The 21,288-nt window shown below is 38.5% G+C and overlaps 1 protein-coding gene across 1 annotated transcript; it reads right to left on the reverse strand.

The window, feature by feature from the left end:
• Nucleotides 1-268: 268 nt before the first annotated feature.
• On the reverse strand, nucleotides 269-19,940 carry LOC137257852 (protein BANP-like). Its single transcript, XM_067795335.1, has 11 exons — nucleotides 19,886-19,940; nucleotides 18,037-18,163; nucleotides 17,694-17,758; nucleotides 16,851-17,029; nucleotides 15,003-15,049; nucleotides 13,246-13,320; nucleotides 11,627-11,702; nucleotides 10,187-10,350; nucleotides 6,123-6,367; nucleotides 4,996-5,151; nucleotides 269-4,304 (listed from the first exon to the last, which is right to left on the reverse strand). Exons 2-11 carry the CDS (start codon nucleotides 18,158-18,160, stop codon nucleotides 4,179-4,181), a joined length of 1,257 nt encoding a protein of 418 aa, XP_067651436.1. The 5' UTR covers nucleotides 18,161-18,163; nucleotides 19,886-19,940; the 3' UTR covers nucleotides 269-4,178.
• Nucleotides 19,941-21,288: the final 1,348 nt, after the last annotated feature.

The following is a 21,288-nucleotide window of genomic DNA, read 5'->3' on the forward strand; positions in this document are numbered from 1 at the left end:
ACCAACGACATGAGCATCGAGCTATGCAGTTGGGATACAAAAACATGTTTCATCCCAGTCAGCAAGCCAGAGCATTCGATACTGTTAGTCGTCTCTGAACCTCAAGCATGGGTTTCTGAAGATCAATTCCAACCCGAATCTTCAGGGGTCTGTGCAGCATGTGACCATACATTTTGTTCCAATAATCAGGCGGATGTCCAAAGTCAGAGTCTCATAGATCTCTGCAAGTATGACATTGGCATAAATAAATACAAAATTTACACAAACATGTCAGGAAATAGTTTATTGAATGCATTTCAACAAACAAACGGAAAACATGAAACTACTTGGTGGATCCAAACTATATTAATAATGAATTGCTCCCTGGAAGGAACTTTGGCAACTGAAATATTTCAACAGGATCAAGATCAAGCCAGGTTACTTCCAACAGAATTCCTGAGACGTGTTTGAATTTTGAAACTGAACAATTGCATCCATCAATGAGAAATACCAATCAATCTCATAAAGACTTATTATTACTATATTCACTTAAATAGTGTGACAAGAGAGGAAACCAAAGACAAAGGTTTCATTTCTTAGAACATTCTTATCCCTAACACTATCACAACTTTCAGAGTTTCACAATGACAGTTTATGCTTAGTGGGTATGGAGCAGAGATTGTTCACTACATGTATTCCTATTGTGACTGCAATACTTAACCATTACCTGTGAAATATGTAACAGCATGTATACTTTTATGCCTAAACTGAAGGCTGAACCAATTTTATTTGTTTTAAGGATTTTTGTCCTCAGAAAACCTACAGGCAGACATCCTATCAATTTTTTACATTTATTCTTCTTCCCACCCCTCACTCACTCATGCACCACACAAATGACCTGTCCCTATATTCTGCTAAGTAAATCCTACACTGAATCCCACCAGTAACGAAACAGATTGGTGCAACAGAGTATAACTGTTGACAATGTCTGTGCTAAATAACAAGTGTAAACAAATGGAATTGAGTTACCAAGTACATTGAAAAACACATCAGTTTGACACAACTTGCTCCAAATAACCTCCAAAAACCTGGGAGAGGTCAGCTTCATCTCTTAACTGTCCACACCATGTGCGTCAGACATACTGTACTGTAATATGCAAGGATCAGGGATTGAACTGTAAAAGAATTTATCATTTTGCATCGAAAACTTTCAGAAATTGTCCTTTTCTCGTCCATTTAGAAATCTGACACCAATTCATCAATTATTTCCTTCAAAAGGAAAAAAAATCATTAATATTATAAATAACGTGTGCTGCTTGCGACTGTTTGTATTATATTCATGAACACTAAAACGAAACACATCACTAACTGAATACACAATCAACTTTGTCGATACCTCTTATGTACACAAACTGTAAGTAAACTGATATGCTATCTTCCTTTCAGAAACATCTTTTAGCACACAACAACATAATTTACATAATTTCATTTTGATCACTAAGCTACCCATCAATTATGGTAGACCAGTGAATTTTGCATTGCAGAATGTTTGGTGTTCAAGTGCTAGCAGTGTAACTATATGTGCCAAATTCTTCACCTTGCATAAAACAAGTCATGATCAGGCTGTGGAACCTTTGCGCAACAAGATTAAACAAAACCAATATACGTCAGTAGGAAATGATATGAAACATAGTCCTGACAACACTGACACTGTGGCATTGCATGGATTTACCTAGCACTCTTCAAATGTCCTTGAAGGGCAAGTTGGAAAGAAAATGTAAATTTCTTCAAAACTGATTCTTTTTCAGTTTCGGTTTTCATAATATCTGAGGCATTTTAATACTGATCTTTAATATGCAGCTATGTTAGACTAGTATTACAGTCTTATCCCATATCCTTTTATCCTGCTAGTGGCATTCAAGTCATGTCTTTAAAGCAAAACCAGTAAAATATCAAGTGAGTGAGTGAGTGAGTTTTACGCCGCTTTTAGCAATATTCCAGCGATATCACAGCGGGGGACACCAGAAAATGGGCCTCACATATTGCACCCATGTGGGGAATCGAACCCGTGTCTTCGGCATGACGAGCGAACGCTTTAACCACTAGGCTACCCCACCGCCCCAGTAAAATATCAAAGGAAATATAGGTCATGTAATTTCAGTTTCATAATGTTAACAGATATTCATTGCAGGGATGGAATTTTGGCCTCTGCACAGATGTAGATTAATCCCTTCACTTCTAAATGTACATTTTCACTGTCTGATGCAATACATGAAGACTGACAGGTATCAAAAGTACAAAAACAGGATCTACACATGGTTATGAAATCTTACAAATCAGTGAAAATGTTTACCGTAATTATTTAGAGATGAAGACTAGTAGAAAAATTTCTGATAATCTAGTCATAGGATAATACATGTATCATATGATGGGCTTGCATTTAACAAACATTCCATAGAAGTTATACGGAATGTGATAAGAGTGAGGACGTGAGAAGAACTGTGCTTTAAACATAATTCCAGTTGTATAACAAAGTCAAGAACTTGGGCCTATAAAGACCTTTCAACACACTGTCATTCCAACAAAAGGCTCCTTGACAAATACATTGTATTGGAAACAGCTTGGATCATTAACAGTTTAATGACAGTGTTAACAAAATTCAGGCAAAAAGTATTCAAGCACTGATCATAAATTGATGACAGGTAACACAAACCACACATGAACAAATACATTAAAAAATTTAATTGATAAATAATGGCCATGCACTTTTGAAAAAAATGGTAAAGCTTTGCTAAAGTGCCAGTTCTGTCCCAATCAACATGCTCAAATAACAATGTAATATCAAACAGCAATAGCCTGTAAAGTGTCTTGAGTAGGTCAAACTTTCAGCCAGTTCAACTAATCTGGTTGGTTGAAACAACCCAGTGTCTCTCATCAATGCCAAAAAACAGGTTGATTATGGATGGAAAAAGTGTGGGCAGTCATGAGAGCAAGAAATATACAGTCATCCCTCACAATGATGCCCTTTGAGATGTGTAATGCACATGGAAAGTATCACTTTACTCAGCCTTTATTCTGTGTTGTATAACACACATTTCATGACCCACATTATGGCATGGGATGACTGTATTTTGAAAAAGTCCTTTCACAAAAGGTAAAGCTGACCTACTTCAGTATTAAGGAGTTCAAAGTAGGATGAACCTGGAGATAATGCCCTCTATTGTCCAGGACAGTTCCACAAGGAAATGGGAGTGCTGTGACTCACAGCTCTTTATCTTAAAAGTCTTAAGAGAGTCATCACATACAAACGATTTTGTGAAATGTCTGGTCATAACTATGCTAATTGCAAGCCTCACACTCTTCACCAATCAAAACATACTCCTAATCAAACCCGAAAATGGGTACATTCAGGCACAAGGCCAAATACTTTTCATAGGAAACATGATTGAACAATTGTTCTTTTTCACACCAAACAAAGTCCTGAAAGTTCACAACTGTCAAACATAGAAATCACTGACACATAGTGTATTCTCTGAAGAAGATATGCTTATATGAGTTCACAAACAAAAACTTCAAAGTCTAATTGAAAGCTTTTTTCAAACCTTACAGACTTTCTTTTCACTCTTTCACATTTGAGGGACTATGAAAGTGAAGATCTTCATTCAGGCTTTAATGATAAATCTCTCAATTGAATGAGTTTCTGTCAGAACAAACCTTGATAGTCACGACAGTACTTCCAGACATATTTGTCTCATCATGAGCGGCTCGATTTAAGCATATGGAACTTGAATTGGTGCAACCTGAAATTGCAAAATGCAGCCTGATATTTATACCAACTTGATAACAACACTGTTTTTGTCAAGTGCAACAACACTGTTACCTAATGTTGCACCAAGTGCAACTTGGTTTCATTTCATTTCATTAAATCGGGCCCTGTTACAATCACCAACAGCCATGAGCAACACACAAATATATGTTAGATCACCAACTCATAACTTGCAGTTATTAAAGCTGCTTCCTGAACACACAATGAACTGTGAATCCCTCAACAAAGAGCACAAGTTGCATTGATGCAATTATTACCCAGTCCTTCAAAGGAAAAATAGTTCTCTCTGAAGCTGAATGCTGAACAGCCAAATGAACAATGAAGACGGTGCTGCCTTCTGTGTTAATATGTACATGGGAGGTAAGTCCTGTTGCTACTCCGTCACTTCAGGCACTACTGCAGGTGCTTGCTGAATGTGAAGAACTTCTCCTGAGTCTGTCGTTACCGTAGCAACCTGGATGCCATCCCCGAGCGCTGCCACATCACCTTGCTGGATTTGCTGCAACAGACATTGACCATTGACATTGGCAAAATATGATGTATAATATGGTTGATACTACTGAAAATCAGATTCAGATGTCTTAAAGCAAATGTAATGAAATGTGATAACTGGTAGAAACAACTGAAGAATTTTCACCTAGTCCACTGGTTTCTAAGATCGAGAAATTGCATTCTGAGAATATTTAGTGATATGTAAACATGGCATCTGGGCAGTATGTTAGATAATGTAAGAAATTAAAACTACTGAAATTTAACAACTGATAACCCCCCTGCACCAAATTTCATTTCATTTTGATCAAAGATGGATGAGTAATGGCCGTAAAACATTTCAACTTTAAGTATCATCTTGGAGCATGTCAGAAAAACTTATGCTGAACCCTCTGAACAACTATATCAGAAATGTCATACAATGGCATGGAAATGACTGTGAACTGTGAACTACGACAACTGTGACAGACATATTGAAAATCAGACTTAACTAATTCACATTGGAGCAAGCATGTGAAGCTTCAGCATCATTGGTTGAAGGGAACTAGAGTCACACAGCCACTGACTCCATGCACTGGACAACACAGCCAAGAGATAACATACCCTGACGTTCAGTCATGAACTCAAAATTGGCTAACATGTACCAGGTACCCATACCCCAACATCAATCTGAATCGACCTCCAGAAAATGGAACCCTTACCCCTATGACTTGATCTCCCTGGAGTATTTGTATATGATGTGCTTGCTGTAGTTGGGATATTTGTTCTGGAGTGGCATGGAGTATTTGTATCTCTCCCTGTTGGATTGCCTCCCCTTGCATAGTAGACACAGCTTGCTGGATGCTGTCTACTTCAGCCTGAATCAAGATGGAACACTCAATTACAATACCTTAATCTTTCATCAAACACAAGCATAAATTTGGAGAAATATTATCAGATACAAGAAAAGGAAATTACTTGGGCATGAAAATTCTACTTACATAAATAATGGCATCCAACAGTCTTATTATTATGATCAACAATTGATTTAAAGTTAACTTTATGCTGCTCTCAATCTCTGAATAATTTTTAATGTTTACAAATTTTTGTAACCAGTTAAGAATCACATTTAATAAATTTCAACAATGGAATTCTGATAATATACTGTACATGTGACCAAAAAAGTGAAAATAGTGGTTCAGATTACAATCATATTTGAAAACTAGGGTCAGTCAAAAGAGTAGGCCCAGTTGTGTAACCTTCACAAAATGTCAGAAAAACATAACAGGACAAAAGTTGTGTCATGACTTTCAAGCATTTGAATAGTTCAGTTTAATTACATGATGACAACAAAACAGGTTTCTGTCCAGTAACCGGAACCACATCATGCACACTTATGAATAGTTTTTTTATCAATTTTTTGTCTTTCTTGTTAAACAACAACCAAAAGTAAACTGTAACCATGGTAACAATTTCATGCAAGAGGATAAACTAGCCTCCACTTTGACACACAGGATCAAATTACGAGCAAAGCTGCATTGAAAGTTTTCATACAAGTAATGTCCCCAATATAAACTTTCGAAAGAAAATTTAATTTTGAAGGTCCTGCTGTGAAGGTTTTTTCCATTTCATTACAACAAAAACATGCACTGCATGATACCATGCGATTCTCAAATTAAAAATCACATTCCAAAACACTTTTTTTCAATCTCACAGTGGGGATCACAACAGAAATAGGCACAGGTGACATTTCAGAATTTTTCACTATTCAAAACATGCCACAAACTGAATGTAATGGAAAGCATAACCCGAATGGTAGAAACTAAAAGTTTTCAAGTTTGCTCTGTACCTGATGGATATGTAACTCAGAGTCTTCGTGACTGATTGAATCCTCATCGCTCTGACAACCTAGCTCTCCCGGTAAATGTGACCCAATATTTACATAAGTTGGAGGCGCCTTTCCTCTAAATGCTTTTACCGTCAATGGCATCCCTCTTTGTTTTCTTCGGAATGCAGTGCGACACTTTGAGTCTATGTTTTGTTTTATTCGGTGCCAATCATTTTCTGTTATACCAAATCTATGAATAAGATGACCTGGAAGAGAAAATGAAGAATGAATCAGAGGTTAATACATACAGAAAAGATGTCCAAACCGGCACTCACTGGGACTAAATAGATAATCCAGTTAGGACAATGTGCCAGATTGTAGAGCTGATGATAAATGTACAAGTCACAGATGGGACTGAGATGTTATGCCGGTAGTGGCAACTTGCCGGATTGGACAGATGCCAGTTTTGACAGCTTCCACTATACATCATTTATATATTCATGTTACAAGTGCTGTTTAATGCCACATTTGGCAAAATTCCAGGTTGATGATACAGTCTGCGAATAGTGGGTTTACTTTTGTGCTGCTTGATATTCCAGTAATATCAAGGCAGGGAGACACCAGAAATGGGCCTCACACATTGTACCCATGGGGAATGTGGAGAATCAAACTCAGATCTTCGGCATGATGAGCAATCACCTCAACCACAACCACTATGCCACCCCAGTCTGCAAATGTGGGCAATGTCTTTGTCCATTTCATGGACCATACCATCCATATCACATTGATATGGTCAACAATCAACCTGTCAGCGAGGCTGATCACACAATCTAGTTATTTGCCTAATTTCCCACTTTAACCATGAATCAAGCACTGTAAATCCATCCTTGGTCTCAGTGTTTTAAAATAATTCTATTTTCTTTGGCTATTGTCTCACAGTAAATTAACACCATACTCAGCAATATTCCAGCCAAATGACAGCAGATGTAAATGAGTTTCACCAGACAATCCACTGATTAAAATCATGAGCACCCATCCACCATCAGGTTGCAGGACTCAATCAGCGAACAAGATAGTAAAATCAACCACTGGATACATACCGTCACCTTTTACAGTCAGAATCAGTTGTGCTTTTCTAATCAAGCGTCCCCATGGGACGGCTTATACCTTGTCTCGGACAGTTTCAAATTGGACTGATCTTTCAAGGTATGTCAAAACTTCCTACAAGCTGTAAGAGTGAGCAGATGCATGAATCTAATAAAATCTAGATATATTCTATATTTGTGTACTTATCCTGCATTACTCCTTAATGTATTTACTGCTTTCCTTTTGTCAAGATGAAGCTGTGTGATGGAAACGTTGAAGAGATGTTGTTCCAACCATGCGAGTCACCATATTGCCATCGCACTGTGCCAATGTACGTACACGCTTAGGTTTTCCACAGAAATGCTGAGACCATCCACCGCCCATGCTTGAGGATTTGGAACCGGTTTTATGGAAGGTTCGGATATGGAAATTCTGACTGGTGGCAAACAAGTCAATGTTGGGATGGCCGAGACCACGACAAACAAGAAGACACAGTCATCAATATGACCCACATTACCTCCAATTTCAGCCTAAGTCACACTTGTTGCCATAAAAAATATTTTATTCGGAATTCAAAAATTATCAAAAGGCAACAGTACACCACTAGACCAATCTATGTGTCAAGTTTGGTGAAGAAATATTGAATGGTTTTAGAGTTCTACTCTGGAAAAGATAAATGTTGTTTGGACGGATGGTGTGCATTTTAATATCCCCCGCAAAAGGCGTTGCGGTGGATAACAATAGCAAACACCTCTGGATGTAGCATTCTCTCCGTTGGCGCTATTGTGTCCTGTTTGGAAAGGTCGTCCGCAAGAATGTCCCTGCAATCCGGAATGTGCTGGATGATGAACTTCAGATCCAGACAATTGACAACATGAAAAATAGGCGATGCAATAGGTATGGAGAGTCTGTCGTTACCCTGGTTTCGCAGACACCAGACCACTGTGAAGGTGCAAGTCCTCATCAAATGTGCAAGATAAATCTGCAACCTCCAAAGCATGGACAGGAAAATCATCCTTCCTACAGCCTGGCGCTTAAATAGAAGGGGGAAGGGACAACTTAACAATAATCCTCATCCAACACTGATATCATCTCTTTGATCAATGGATCCGGTGGAATCAAAGTTGGGTCCAATCAAATAGTACCTCGCTTATCATTCCTTGGACCTGGGGATGGAGCCACCTACGACAAACGATCCGCCATTCAGTCCAGAACTTGCTGAAGGCCCAAGTGCGTATTAGTTTCTGGAGATGAGTCCTCAAACACCTGAATATAATCCTCCTCCAATGAATCCGACTGAGATTTATAAGATCTTTGGACAGGCGAACAACTGCTTGACCTATGTCTCTGCATGGTGGATGTCCTGCTATAATGTGAACTATGTCCAGGTGAAGTTGAGTCACGATGTGAAGAGCCCCTGGGCGCCACCCATCAAGGTAGAGGGAGCCACAACTGATGATGTTGAAGGCGGTGCTGGATGAGTCATCGTCAGTAAAGGCACCCAAGTGATGGACTGCAAACACTGACTGACCTGGGAGGTAAGGAAACGCCGACTGTGGCGCCATCCTCTGTTAAAACATCAACTGCAGAAAAGACTGCCTCCATGCTGAAGTCGTAAACCCCAGGTGCCACCGGAGGCATCGAATAAGTAGAAGCCGTAGAGTGTGGAGGCGCTATCGTTATTGTAGGAAATGTAGCCCTATCTCTGTCTTCGCCAGGGAAATAACCAAGTCTCGAAAGGCAGACATCCTACGTCTGGAAGCTTGTTGTGTCTGGAAGCTGCTTCTTAGATACACACAAGCACTTCTTTTAAGCTGTAGGAGAAAGTCTAAGACAAAGGTCACACTTGGAACTCAGAAAACACTATCAAGTGCAGTTCAAACACCTCGGATGAAGGTCCTTACTCGACTTGCTACCATTGGAAGCAACACAGCGTGGCATAAATCATAAGCATAAAGCAAGTCCTATAACGTGTAAGAAACACGCACAAGATAGAAAGCGAAAACAATACCCTACAAAAAATATACTGGACAAATCTACATGTTAAGAACAAAAAGTGTAGGTAACATAGATAAAGTAGGTAATAAAAAGATTACCCAGTGGAAAACCCTGCAAACCAGAGCAGAGCGAGAGTGAGTGAGTGAGTGAATTTAGTTTTAAGGTGGCGGTCTGTAAATAATCAAGTCTGGATCAGACAATCAAGTCACCAACAGCATGAGCATTGATCTGCGCAATTGGGAACCGATGACGTGTCAACCAAGTCAGCGAGTCTGACCACCTGATCCCATTAGTCGCCTCTTACGACAAGCATAGTCGCCTTTTATGGCAAGCATAGGTTGTTGAATGCCTATTCTACCCCAGGAACTTCACGGGTCAACAGAGTGAAGAGGCCTTGTTCACGTGCACTGAATTCAACAAGGTAAATGGAACAAACAGTCACACAAAATAAACATGAAATAAATGAAGAACGTGCCGACCACATAATTATATAAATACACATCTCTTCAAATGAAAAGTCAAAAACCGTTCTTGAAGAAGCTGTGACAAGAAAGAAAACAATGACAAAAAAGGAACACACTAAAGTGTCAAGTCACAAGTTTAATGCAGCGAAATATCGCACAGTCTGTCAGTCAGGTGACAAGCAGTAATGTGAGGATACCTGATGTCAACACGACCGGGGTCATGTGGGCACAATGCCACAGCAATATAGCAACTCGCATAGTTGGAACCACTTCTCCTTGACATTTACATCGCACACCTTCGTCTTGTCAAAATGCAAGCAGTAAATGCATTAAGGAGTAATGCAGCATAAGGTAAAAATATGGTTTTACACAACTTTTAGCAATATTCCTGTAATATCATGGTGGGGAACACCAGAAATGGGCTCCACACACTGTACCAATTTTTGGAATCTAAATGGGGTCTTCGGCATCACGAGTCACCAGATTACCCCAATTCCCCACCAGCCTTAACAACATTCAGCTGTCTTCACAACTTACACCTGATTCCATATATCATGAGGGGATCTAGCTGCTTCTTCCCATGTTTGCCCATCCCTGACAGATTGGAGCAGGCCTGGGTCTCCCTGTCAAATAAGTAGTCTAGCATTGTCAGCGCCATCTTCTCAGGTGTGCGGCAGTTTGAATGCACGTGTAAAAGGTCACTGAAAATAAGCATATTTAAACATAAATAAGCTGTACACTGCAAGACAATCATGAACCAAATGAAAACAAGACAAAATTGTGTCCAGGGACACAGATGTCCCCACTGCTTTAGGAAGTGTTCCCTACACTGAGTGTGCTCTGGTGATTAATTTATACTAAACAAGTTCAATAAACATCTATGCAACTATGAGATGCACACCTATCAAGTCCAAATGAAACATAAGCTTAATCCATTCTGTAGAGCAGTTTTTGTGGAGAAGTGGACAGAGTACAATCCCTGTTTCGTACGAAAGGATGGACGAATGCTGACAGTTACCTTATATGCCCCTAGCCATGACATAAATATTAGAATGATTTGATAAACATCAAATCAGTATCATACTAAACCTGCATCAGTTCATTGACAGTGATCATTGAAAATGTTTCAAGCATATATGCAGTCCCTCAAAATCAAATCTTGGTAATGCAAGTCACGGTGTGAAAATAGAAAGTTATCATGTCCTTATGTCAGAGAAGTGATAATAATGCTATCATGGGGTTCAAAGCTGCATTTTACAATATTTCAGCTACATCACAGCACATTTCTGTTGGAGCAAAAAGATTCCAAGCAATATATATACAATTCCCAGACACTCTTGTCGAAAATCACAAGCATTGGTGAGGCGTGGACAAAAAGACCAAAATGACAGTCTGGAGAAATCTGTTATTAAAAACCAAAAACCACCAGGTTAGCTATTTTCAAAACTTTCCTAGCCCTGCGGACTTCTTAAGCTATGATGTTTGGCTACGACCAAAGTTAAAAATGCTTAGGGCTTCAACATTTTGTGAATAAGAGCCCAAGTACTAACATTTCATGGGGACACAACTCTAGTAATACAACAAAATGGATCATATAAGACATCTGGGCCATCCATGGCCCCATCTGATTGATTGCACACTGACATAGCATAGACATCCTCATGTTCTGATACAAACAACAGGCTATGGCAACGCACACCTCGTTCACACAGGTTGGTCTGCTGATTAATGCTGTACTCAACAATATTCCAGCTACATGACACAGTCTGTAAATAATCCAGTCTGGACCAGATAATCCCGTGATCAAGAGCATGAGCATCATCCTATGCCAATGGGATACAATGGCGTGTCTATTAAGTCAATGAGCCTGACCACCCTATGCCATCAGTCGTCTCCTGCACCAATTCCTGAACACCAATTCAACCACAATCTTCATGGGTACTTCACACTTCACTGAAAGTATAACTGTGCATTTACCTTGGTGTTATTGGTACTCGTACCCTCATTTCAGGATTTGACTCCTCCCCAAGCCAAACACCATTAGGGTAATCCTCTGAAACAAGTATTGGATGATGCATAGAATTATTGATATAATATGTGACCCTTCTGCTTTGAACTGACAATAGAGGGCGCTTAAACTCACAAACAGCAAATTAAGTTTCTAATTTTCATGCTTAGTGGTCATGAACAAATTTAAATGGTAATGACGAAAGATGTTTTCAATAACATGTTCTTTTATAGGTTAATTACATAACCTTTCTGCAGCACTATTATCTGTAATTTGGGTTGGCCTTTGATTCACACCAATCGATCAAATAATTGGTTTACTGATTGTTTGACAATCAAACTTTGACAATCGATTGAAAATATTTCCAATCGATAACATTGTATACCATCTTCAAGAATAACATATACAATTGGTGTACATGCAAGATTTGTTCGCACTCGCAATACAGGTAGTCAAGTCTATTTATAGCTTGCCAAGGAAACAGTTGTTTTCTTCTTGTGCAAACAGTGGCTTGCAGTGTAAGAACAGGTCTGGCGTGGGTTCTTGAGAGGCATACAGAAGTTGGAACTCAGGAATAAGACAAAATGTTATGGATCTCAACTTTTTCTTTATTGTTCACAGAATGTTCCTTCATCAGGTGGATAGCCCAGAAACGTTGTGTAAACAATATTGAAGAAGTAGACATCCATAACATTTTTATTTGTGTTATTGCATGGATACATATATTACTTAGACCCATGCTTACTTTCATGTTTGAATGTGCAAGCATTGATTAAGATTTTGTAAATGTAGTATGTTATGAAAATTTGGTTCTAAAAATAATGAATAATCCTGAAAATATAACACATGATCGAAACAAGAAAGTTGATTGGCTGGTCAGACTGTCAACAAAATGCCTGCTTTCCCACACGTTTTTTTCGAGAAAATATTGCGCATTTGTAAAAGGCTCAATTCTCATCAAATTCATGAACAAGGTTGGAAATAGATAGCTTCACTGACATTTGTGATATCTACACTCTCAGATGTATTGCCATTCTATTCTGATTTCTGCATCGAATTCGACACACAGATCTTGAGTTCATTGTTTCTCAATTTTTGCACACACACAAATGATTGACATACGTGTTGTTTAAATGCAAAAATATTGATTTAAAGTCACAATAGTTGTCAAATACTTGATGATATTAATGCCCTTTAGTGTTTTTATATCCATTTTTAAAGAAGAATGGGTTATGATCTTGAGTCATATGACGTATCTTTGGAACAAGCGATTGTCTAGCAGTTGTCTATTCAAGTGTGTCTTGTGTTCGTAAATCCAAACTTGTAGTTGATCAATTATCAATAATTGATCAACAGAAGACATTGATAATCAATCATGCTTTTAGAGGTCGAATACCAACCCTAGTCTCAGTACATACACTAGGGGCTGCTTGCAAAGATTATAGACAGAATGGTTCAAAGTTTCAGCAAGGTGGTTTAATAGCTCTTGTTTAATCCTATTTAGAATCCACTGGTTTGCATTCACTTATATTAGTTTCCCATTCACAAAGTCAGAATTACGAAGATTCCAACATCATGACATCCCTACCTTCAGTGTTCAGTGTAATTAGGGTGACATTTGGACCAAGATTCTGGACACTTCCATCTACACTTCCATCACCATCTGCAACAAAGAATCCATGTGTCTCAAAGCAGGATACCACAGTGTTCAGGTTTCCTTGCCCTAAATGTAGAGTGATCCATATGTTCAAGGAGAAGACCAACAAACCCTCAGTTTTAACACTGACAATGTAAACTGTCATCTGGGTAATATCAAATATTGAATGAAGCTGAAAGAAAAGAAGCTAACTAGCTTCCCATCTTATTCTACATTTTGAAACAACTACACCTATCAAACAAGAATGCCTCCATTATTGATAGTATCCATTGTTAAGATGTTTCCCTATCAATTTCAACTACATTGAGAGGCATTTAGTAGAAGTTGGTGAGTCAGGTTAGGAGAAACTTTACAGGTGAACACCTTCTTTATTCCTGCTTGACAACAATACAAGAATCTATATCAAAATATTGCATCAAGTGAGGAAAGAAGTTGTACATCCATAAAGTTTGTTCCTGTCCAAAGCTTTGGTTAATGCTTGTAGACACACATACATCATTCATAATGGCTCATCACATCCGAAAAAGTAGGGGAAGTGTACTTTCAATGTAACGGTACGATTGTTGAAATAATAATCAATGTTTTGAGAATGGATCACCACATGGATTTCATTTAAAGCAAAGTTGTTCATTCAGTTATCCCCCTTGTTAGGTGACTGGAGTATGACATGAAAATTTCAGGTTTACAATTTTCAGTCAGTAGTGTGTGATTTGATCCTGAAAACCCTTGCCACGCACAGATGCAAGAAAATTATTGGAAAAAATGGTCTACAGTGATTTATCACACTGCCTCAAAAAACGTCAAGATTCATGACACCCCGTGCACATGCAGGAGACTCCCATGTTGTGCACGTGCTTCCCATGCATTGTGTTTGCATGTTCTGATAACATGAAATGATGCTGCATACACCAGATGAATGTAACGTTCCTCAATGGGTTTTCTTTCTACTAGACTTCAATGTTCAGGTTCCCCTACCTTTTGTAAGAGTATATATCATTATGATCATGCTAAGTACAAATGGACCATCAATGCCCCAGATAGAATTTTTTAGTGAGGCCATTTTTAGTTGAGACATTTGCCATTCATGGTAACCATGAAACAGAAGACCTGGGCCCAGTTCAAAACTCTTACAAAACAAAAGAAGTTATCTTTTAACCACTGGTTAAACCCTCTTGACCGGCCATTAAAGTTAATCAAGTGTTAAAAACGTTTCTCAAAACCCGGTTATTTTTATCCTGGTGTCAAAGTTGACACACCTACGGACTGCTGCCAAATAGTGAACCGAGTATTTGGTTTTAGGTTTTCAGGAAGTGATTTTTCGTTTGGTGCCTCCACTGTCGACACTGACTGAACTAAACAAACTACTGCATTATGGAACTGATAAAACTTTAACCACGAACTTAACCAAGATGATAACAATGACATTAGTAAACGACAGTGTTAAACATGGGCTGTGCAATGCTCTGTTAACATTCAGTTAGCTAACGGTGGGTTATGGATTTAACACTCGGTTAAGAGTGATGATTATATTAAACGCTGCACCAATGAGTATGCATTGAAATAAATGCTTATTTATTAGTGTGAATGACGCTTGCCTGACTGAAGCATGGGACCATCTGATCCATCTTCGTTGATAGATATACATGTCAGTCTAATAAAAAAAGATAATGGACTAGATAAAGTCTCACCAGTATCAGACCGTGTTCCATTCTGGGGAAGGCCAACAATGACAGCCCTGAAAGTAAAAACAGAAAGAATTACATTTTGCTGTGTAAGATCCAATACAATACCTTATACTGGACACGGTTTGCAGTACTTCACAGTAGTGTTTGTGAATGAAATAAACATTGCGTGGAATTTATCTGACAGCTTACTCAATTTCTTGGTACTTTCTCCAGTAAGACTATCTATATCTTTGTTATATTTTGAAAAACAATTGGAATGAATTTGGTTTTGTCGGGGTGGTGGAATTGACATGCATTTTTCAGGATAATTCTGATAAATTCTGTTGGCATTTCTGATGGTGGTCAGCATATAACTGATTCAGTGACCAACAGCATGAGCATCAATCTACACAATTGGGATACAATGACATGAGTCAACCACATCAGCAATCCTGGCCACATGATCCCAGCCTCTTCAGGCAAGCAAGGGTTGCTGGCGACCAATTCTAAACCAGACCTTAATATATTATAGAACAGTGATGTATGCTGATGTATGTAATTTCTCGCGTCAATTTCACCACACATAACAGACACACTGACCAGGTGGTCCATGTGTTCGAAAATCAGGCTTTACTTTCTCCAGGGGACCCAAATTAGTTAATTTCTTAAACAAACAAACAATTCTGACTTATAATAATTTTTCAGCTGACCAGAACCCCCATCACATACAGTCCGTATGGCTCAAAAGCGCACTGGTGTGTGTGAGAAAGAATGGAGATAGCACAGCACAGATTAATGAATCAAGAACTTTGTCGGCACTTGTGGAGGTGCTTCTTTCACACCTGGGCGTCCCTTCATAAGCACTCTTCCCTTGTAACAGTGAACTGTGTCAATATGTTAAAGATGATTTGTTAAACAACTTTTTTGTTTTTAGGACAGACACTGCTAAAACTTAACAGAACTGGTTTGAAGATGTGATTATGATCTGCATTTCACTGAGTATTTGACGTGTACTAGGCTTTGAGTTAGACTACAATTCATCTGTCCATTTTTGAGTCAAACGGACTGTAGTTTGAATGTCACATTGTTGAAGTTATACTGAAGATGATATCAGTTACAGTTTGTGAGATATAAAAAATATTTTGTGACATATTACTGAAATAAATAATTTTCTACTTTATTTCAATGGAAGGTTGACTGAGAATAATTTTGCAAAACACTTTCAAGCAAGGAATGGCATTCACATTGATTTAATGATTACAATCTAATTACAACAATATCTAATTTTGCATGTCTTGTTGATTGCTCATTGACAGTTAGATAATATAATGGAATCTCACATCATAAACTGCAAATAAACATGGATTTCATTTCATATCTGCTCAAAATGTAGCCATTAAATTTCGCAATGATAATAAAGTAGACGTATCTTTCTTTTCCATTTATCACTTTTCTTCAGTAAACAGTCCAGTAAACATTAACCAAACATCATGTTGACTTATTTTTCCATAATTACATCATCATGCTTATGTAAAAAAATCAGGGCAAGTGGAAAATTAGTCAAAACAAGTTACTTTCTTAAAGTCACTTGCCATGTGGCAAATCTAGGCTTCCACAATACAACCTGAACCACTGATAATGGGCCAAATAACATGGGAGGGAGTCAGTGAGTCTGGTTTAAGACTTCTGACTTGTATCATGTCACATAGTTTGAAACCATACAAAAGCCCAAAAGGATGGTCATCTAAAACATTTGGAACTTTGGTAAATCCCACCAGCACAAGTATGGCACTGAAAACAACTTGAAAAATAATGAGAGCAAATCTGAGAAGATATCAGGAGCCAGTAAAGAGTAACCTGAAAGCTACTCACCCTCTCCTGGAGCCAGTAGCATTAGGGGAGAGGGAGGCCCCTGGAGCCTGTCTAGCTTGTATCAAGAGCTGCTCCACCTTTTCTTCCACAGTGCGAGACCTCTGACTTAGTGTGTCCAGTTTGTTCTCAATTGTCTCCAATCTCATGCAGATGGCTTTGTTGATGTTAAAAAGGATTTGCTAAAAGAAAAAAGATGTTAACAACGTAAAGATGATTTTTGTTTAGTAGGTTAAGGAGGAAGAGTTTGGCTTTTTTTCTTATGGGTACAATTTCTTTACGCATTTCAAACTGGTTAGAAGTAAACTTCATTCTAAGGTACACAAACAGCTATTCTGACGATATCCTCTGTGGCATGGTGTTCAAGTGAGCGAGTGAGTTTGAATTAACTCTGTTTTGAACACTGTTTCCAATCTATTTTCAAAGGTAAAAATAACTTCAACTGTCAGTGTAATGTGCCATTAATCATAGATAAAATTGACTGGCACTTAAGAAACAAGGGACTGCTCCAGCTGTCATACTGACATATTGAACAAAGCTGACACACAATTGGGAACACATGTCCAGATTCATCCTCTTGATCCCTTTGCTTCAAAAACTCCAAAACCAACGCTGAGAGAGTTTAGTTTTACACGGCTTTCAGCAATTTTCCAGCAATATCATGGCAGGGGACACCAGAAATAGCCTTCACATATTTACCTTCAGGGAATCAAACCTGGTTCTTCAGCGTGCAGCGAAAACACTTTAGTTTAACCACTAGGTTACCCTAACACTAAGTGATGCTGACTAGTACTAAGAAAATTGTATATTTATTTTTATGATCCCTTCCTATAGATAATGCCACACCTTTATTGACTGATCCACACAGAGTTCACTGTCCTCTAGTCGCCTCCGTTTCGCCAACGGACCATCTACAAAGTTTACATTAACACATATTGAAAAACAAAAGAAAGGTAAAAAAATGCATTAGTTACTGTTCCATATCATTACTTGTATAAAAATATTCATTTTAAATACACTGAACAGCAAAATAATCCCAATTCTGGCTTTTTGTTAAGTTTCTAAATAGAAGACATAAGCATGCATGCTTACTTTTATGAGACTTCATTTCTTAAAAAAAAAATGCATTTCTTTTTATTTTCAGTATATCCGCAGCCATCATAATAACGACAACAAAAAGGTAACACACCATCATCATCTCCCCCTCCATCCATGTTTGAGGACTCATCTAGGTTTGTTACTACTGATGATGTTTCGACAGCAATAATACGAGGTGCTTCTGAAATCCTTTCTCCAGAACCATCTGTAGACATTATCTGAAAACATAAATTCGTCCACATAAGTGTTTTATATGCATTCTTTTCAATGTAGTATGGGAGGAGGTAATACCATGAAGGGAATCAATTTACCTTTCAAAACTAACTATAGGAGTGAGTGAGTGAGTTGAGTTTTACGCCGCACTCAGCAATATTACAGCTATATGGCGGCGGTCTGTAAATAATCGAGTCTGGACCAGACAATCCAGTGATCAACAACATGAGCATCGATCTGCGCAATTGGGAACCGATGACATGCGTCAACCAAGTCAGCGAGCCTGACCACCCGATCCCGTTAGTCGACTAACTATAGGAAGCAATTGACATAACATCTATTGCTGGTAACACATTTTGTTTTTTCTTCTCTGTGAACACATTTGACCCTGTGTCCACAAGAGCGTGAATATAAAGGTTTGAATTGTTCTTTAACAACCAATAATTGTGGTAAGAGGCGACTAACAGGATTATGTTGTTAGGTTCACTGACTGTTAACACACCATCTTACTCCAGCTGCATAGAATGATAGATCAATGCTCATACTGCTGATCACTGGAATGTATTGTCCTGACTTCATCATTTACATACTGTCACCATATAGCAGCAGTATTGCTGAGTCTTGCATTAAAAAACAAACAAACAAACATTCTAAGGCACCTCATTGCAAACCATACACTCTCCATAAATCATCAGCCATGTCAATTTGCTCTGTGTATAGGCAACATAACCTACAGTACTTACATGAAATATGTTGAAAACATTTGGTTCTTGGACTAACTGGCTAACATGTTTCATAGGATGCCTTTTTAACAGCATTTGATAATTGGGAGAAAACTTGCATAGGTTACACAAGTGAACAATATTCAGTCATATCACTGGTTAAGCAAAAGAATGCAAAAGAAATTTGTTCAAGTATAAACATTTTTTCAAGATTAGATACCATAAAGCATACTGAAATGATATGTTTTACACCAATCATTATACATAAAACTTGTAACAATGTGAAGAAATAATGTCTTTAAAAGTGTTGTGTATCCAAACTTATATAATAGTCCATATAACATCTGTTTATATAAGTTGCTGTATATTTAGTTTACTTTGTAACTTTTGTTGGTGGGCCTGAGGTCTAACATTAAATTACATTTCTCTTCATTCAGTCACTTTAAACCTCTTTTGAGCGCAGAAAAAATCTGTCTCTTTTTCTGGATGTTCATAAATCAAAAGCAACCAATAATTGAAACAGCCTTAAAACTGTCTTAAGAGCTGTAGCAAACACTGTCCAGATCTGTGAGTGCATGTAATTTGCAAAAGAATTAGTGTCGTGGAATGAACCTAGAATTCATTTTGCAGGGGTTGTTCGGAATTCCACATCATGGCGTGACCCAAATACACTGAATCGATAAATACTCCATTTGCGACGTGCGGTTCACCCATGTAAAGTGTTCTTAAAAAATGAAAACAATCGAGAGTGAACAGTTACTAACATAAACAAACAATTTTTGTAGCAGACGAATTTTTCGTTTCACTTCACCCAGGATGATAAACCTTGCGACAAAAATAGGGCACGTTTTCGCAAAGACATACACGGAACCTAAAAACAGGCTAAATACGATATAGGGGGTTACACACCCTGTTCTAGTTTCATACTGTTGGTGTAAGACATCTTAAAAACTTAATACAACGGCCACTTCCTACTTTGCCGCTCCAACACTCAAAAATTCTCACCAAATCCCGTCCCTTTCTCGGACCACGATAATGGCGTACGGAACGGTAACTTGCGAGAAAGAACGATACTGCGCATGAGCGGTGGGAGGTTGAGGGTTGTGTTCTCCCACGTTAAAGAAAGATATCACCAAACCAAACGTTAATATGCCCTGCAGATTTATCCTTTACCTACCAGCGTCACCTGCAGTAGGATTCTTTGCTACTGATAGATCGGGTTATGACTGGAAAATGGTGTAAAGCATGAAGTAACACCACGATGCATAATGGCGGAGGGAGGAAGAGCGCATGTTTCAAAAGCTTTGTGAATCGTTACATTCCGTTTGTGTCTCGGCAATGTTCGTAACCGACAACAACCTTTAATCCGTGACGAAGTGAGTGACTCTTCGGTGATGTGAAATGAAAACATTTTTACTAATATTAAAAAAAGCTCATCTTTTTTAACGAATAGAATTGCCCTGACCCTAGTTTGAGCAAGAGTGCATTAGCGTTTTGTAGACAAAACTTGTTTTTCTGTTGTGTGTGTGTGTGTGTGTGTGTGTGTGTTTTCAGAGACCATATTTACATAAAAGGGACACACACACCAGAGACCATATAAAAGATATTATGGTCTCCGATGTGTGTGTCCCTTTAATGTAACAGTCGTGTATGCGACAGCCTTGACTATTGTCTTGAAGCAGGGATACTGTACAACAGGCTTCCTGCTTGAAGTGAGGTCGCACATGCATGCTGACAGATACAGCTTTTTTCAGTCTGAGTAAACTTAGCCCCAGTGTTAACAGTTACACCCCAACATTTTATTTTCACCCAAGTGTCAAGGGTCATTTTTCTGGACATTAGCGGGGATCCGTTGATTACAAAAAAATAAAACGCAGAATGTTTACACTTCGTGTAATTAACAATACACAGTGCATGCATTTGTCAGATAGGTAAAAACACTCAGAATATGCACAGTTTACATAACACCCATACATTCTGCAGATAAAAAACGAACGTAATTAGTTATATATTCTCAAAATTATCTGACCCGTGAAGGTCCTGGGGTAGAATGGACCTCCAGCCAGCCATGCTTGCCATAAAAGGCGACTATGCTAGTCGTAAAAGGCGACTAAAGGGATCGAGTGGTCAGGCTCGCTGACCTGGTTGACACATGTCATCGGATCCCAATTGTGTAGATCGATGCTCGTGTTGTTGATCACTGGATTGTCTGGTCCAGACTCGATTCTTTACAGACCGCCGCTATATAGCTGGAATATTGCTGAGTGCGGCGTAAAACTAAACTCACTCACTCACTCAAAATTATCTCTCGTAACAGAATCAATAAGGCATGCGGAGTAGATCGATGCTCATGTCAGTCACTGGATTGTCTGGCCAAACTATATATTTGTCGATTGCTATGACGTAGC

Source organism: Haliotis asinina, chromosome 12 (genome assembly GCF_037392515.1).
Source record: "Haliotis asinina isolate JCU_RB_2024 chromosome 12, JCU_Hal_asi_v2, whole genome shotgun sequence".
Taxonomy (NCBI): domain Eukaryota; kingdom Metazoa; phylum Mollusca; class Gastropoda; order Lepetellida; family Haliotidae; genus Haliotis; species Haliotis asinina.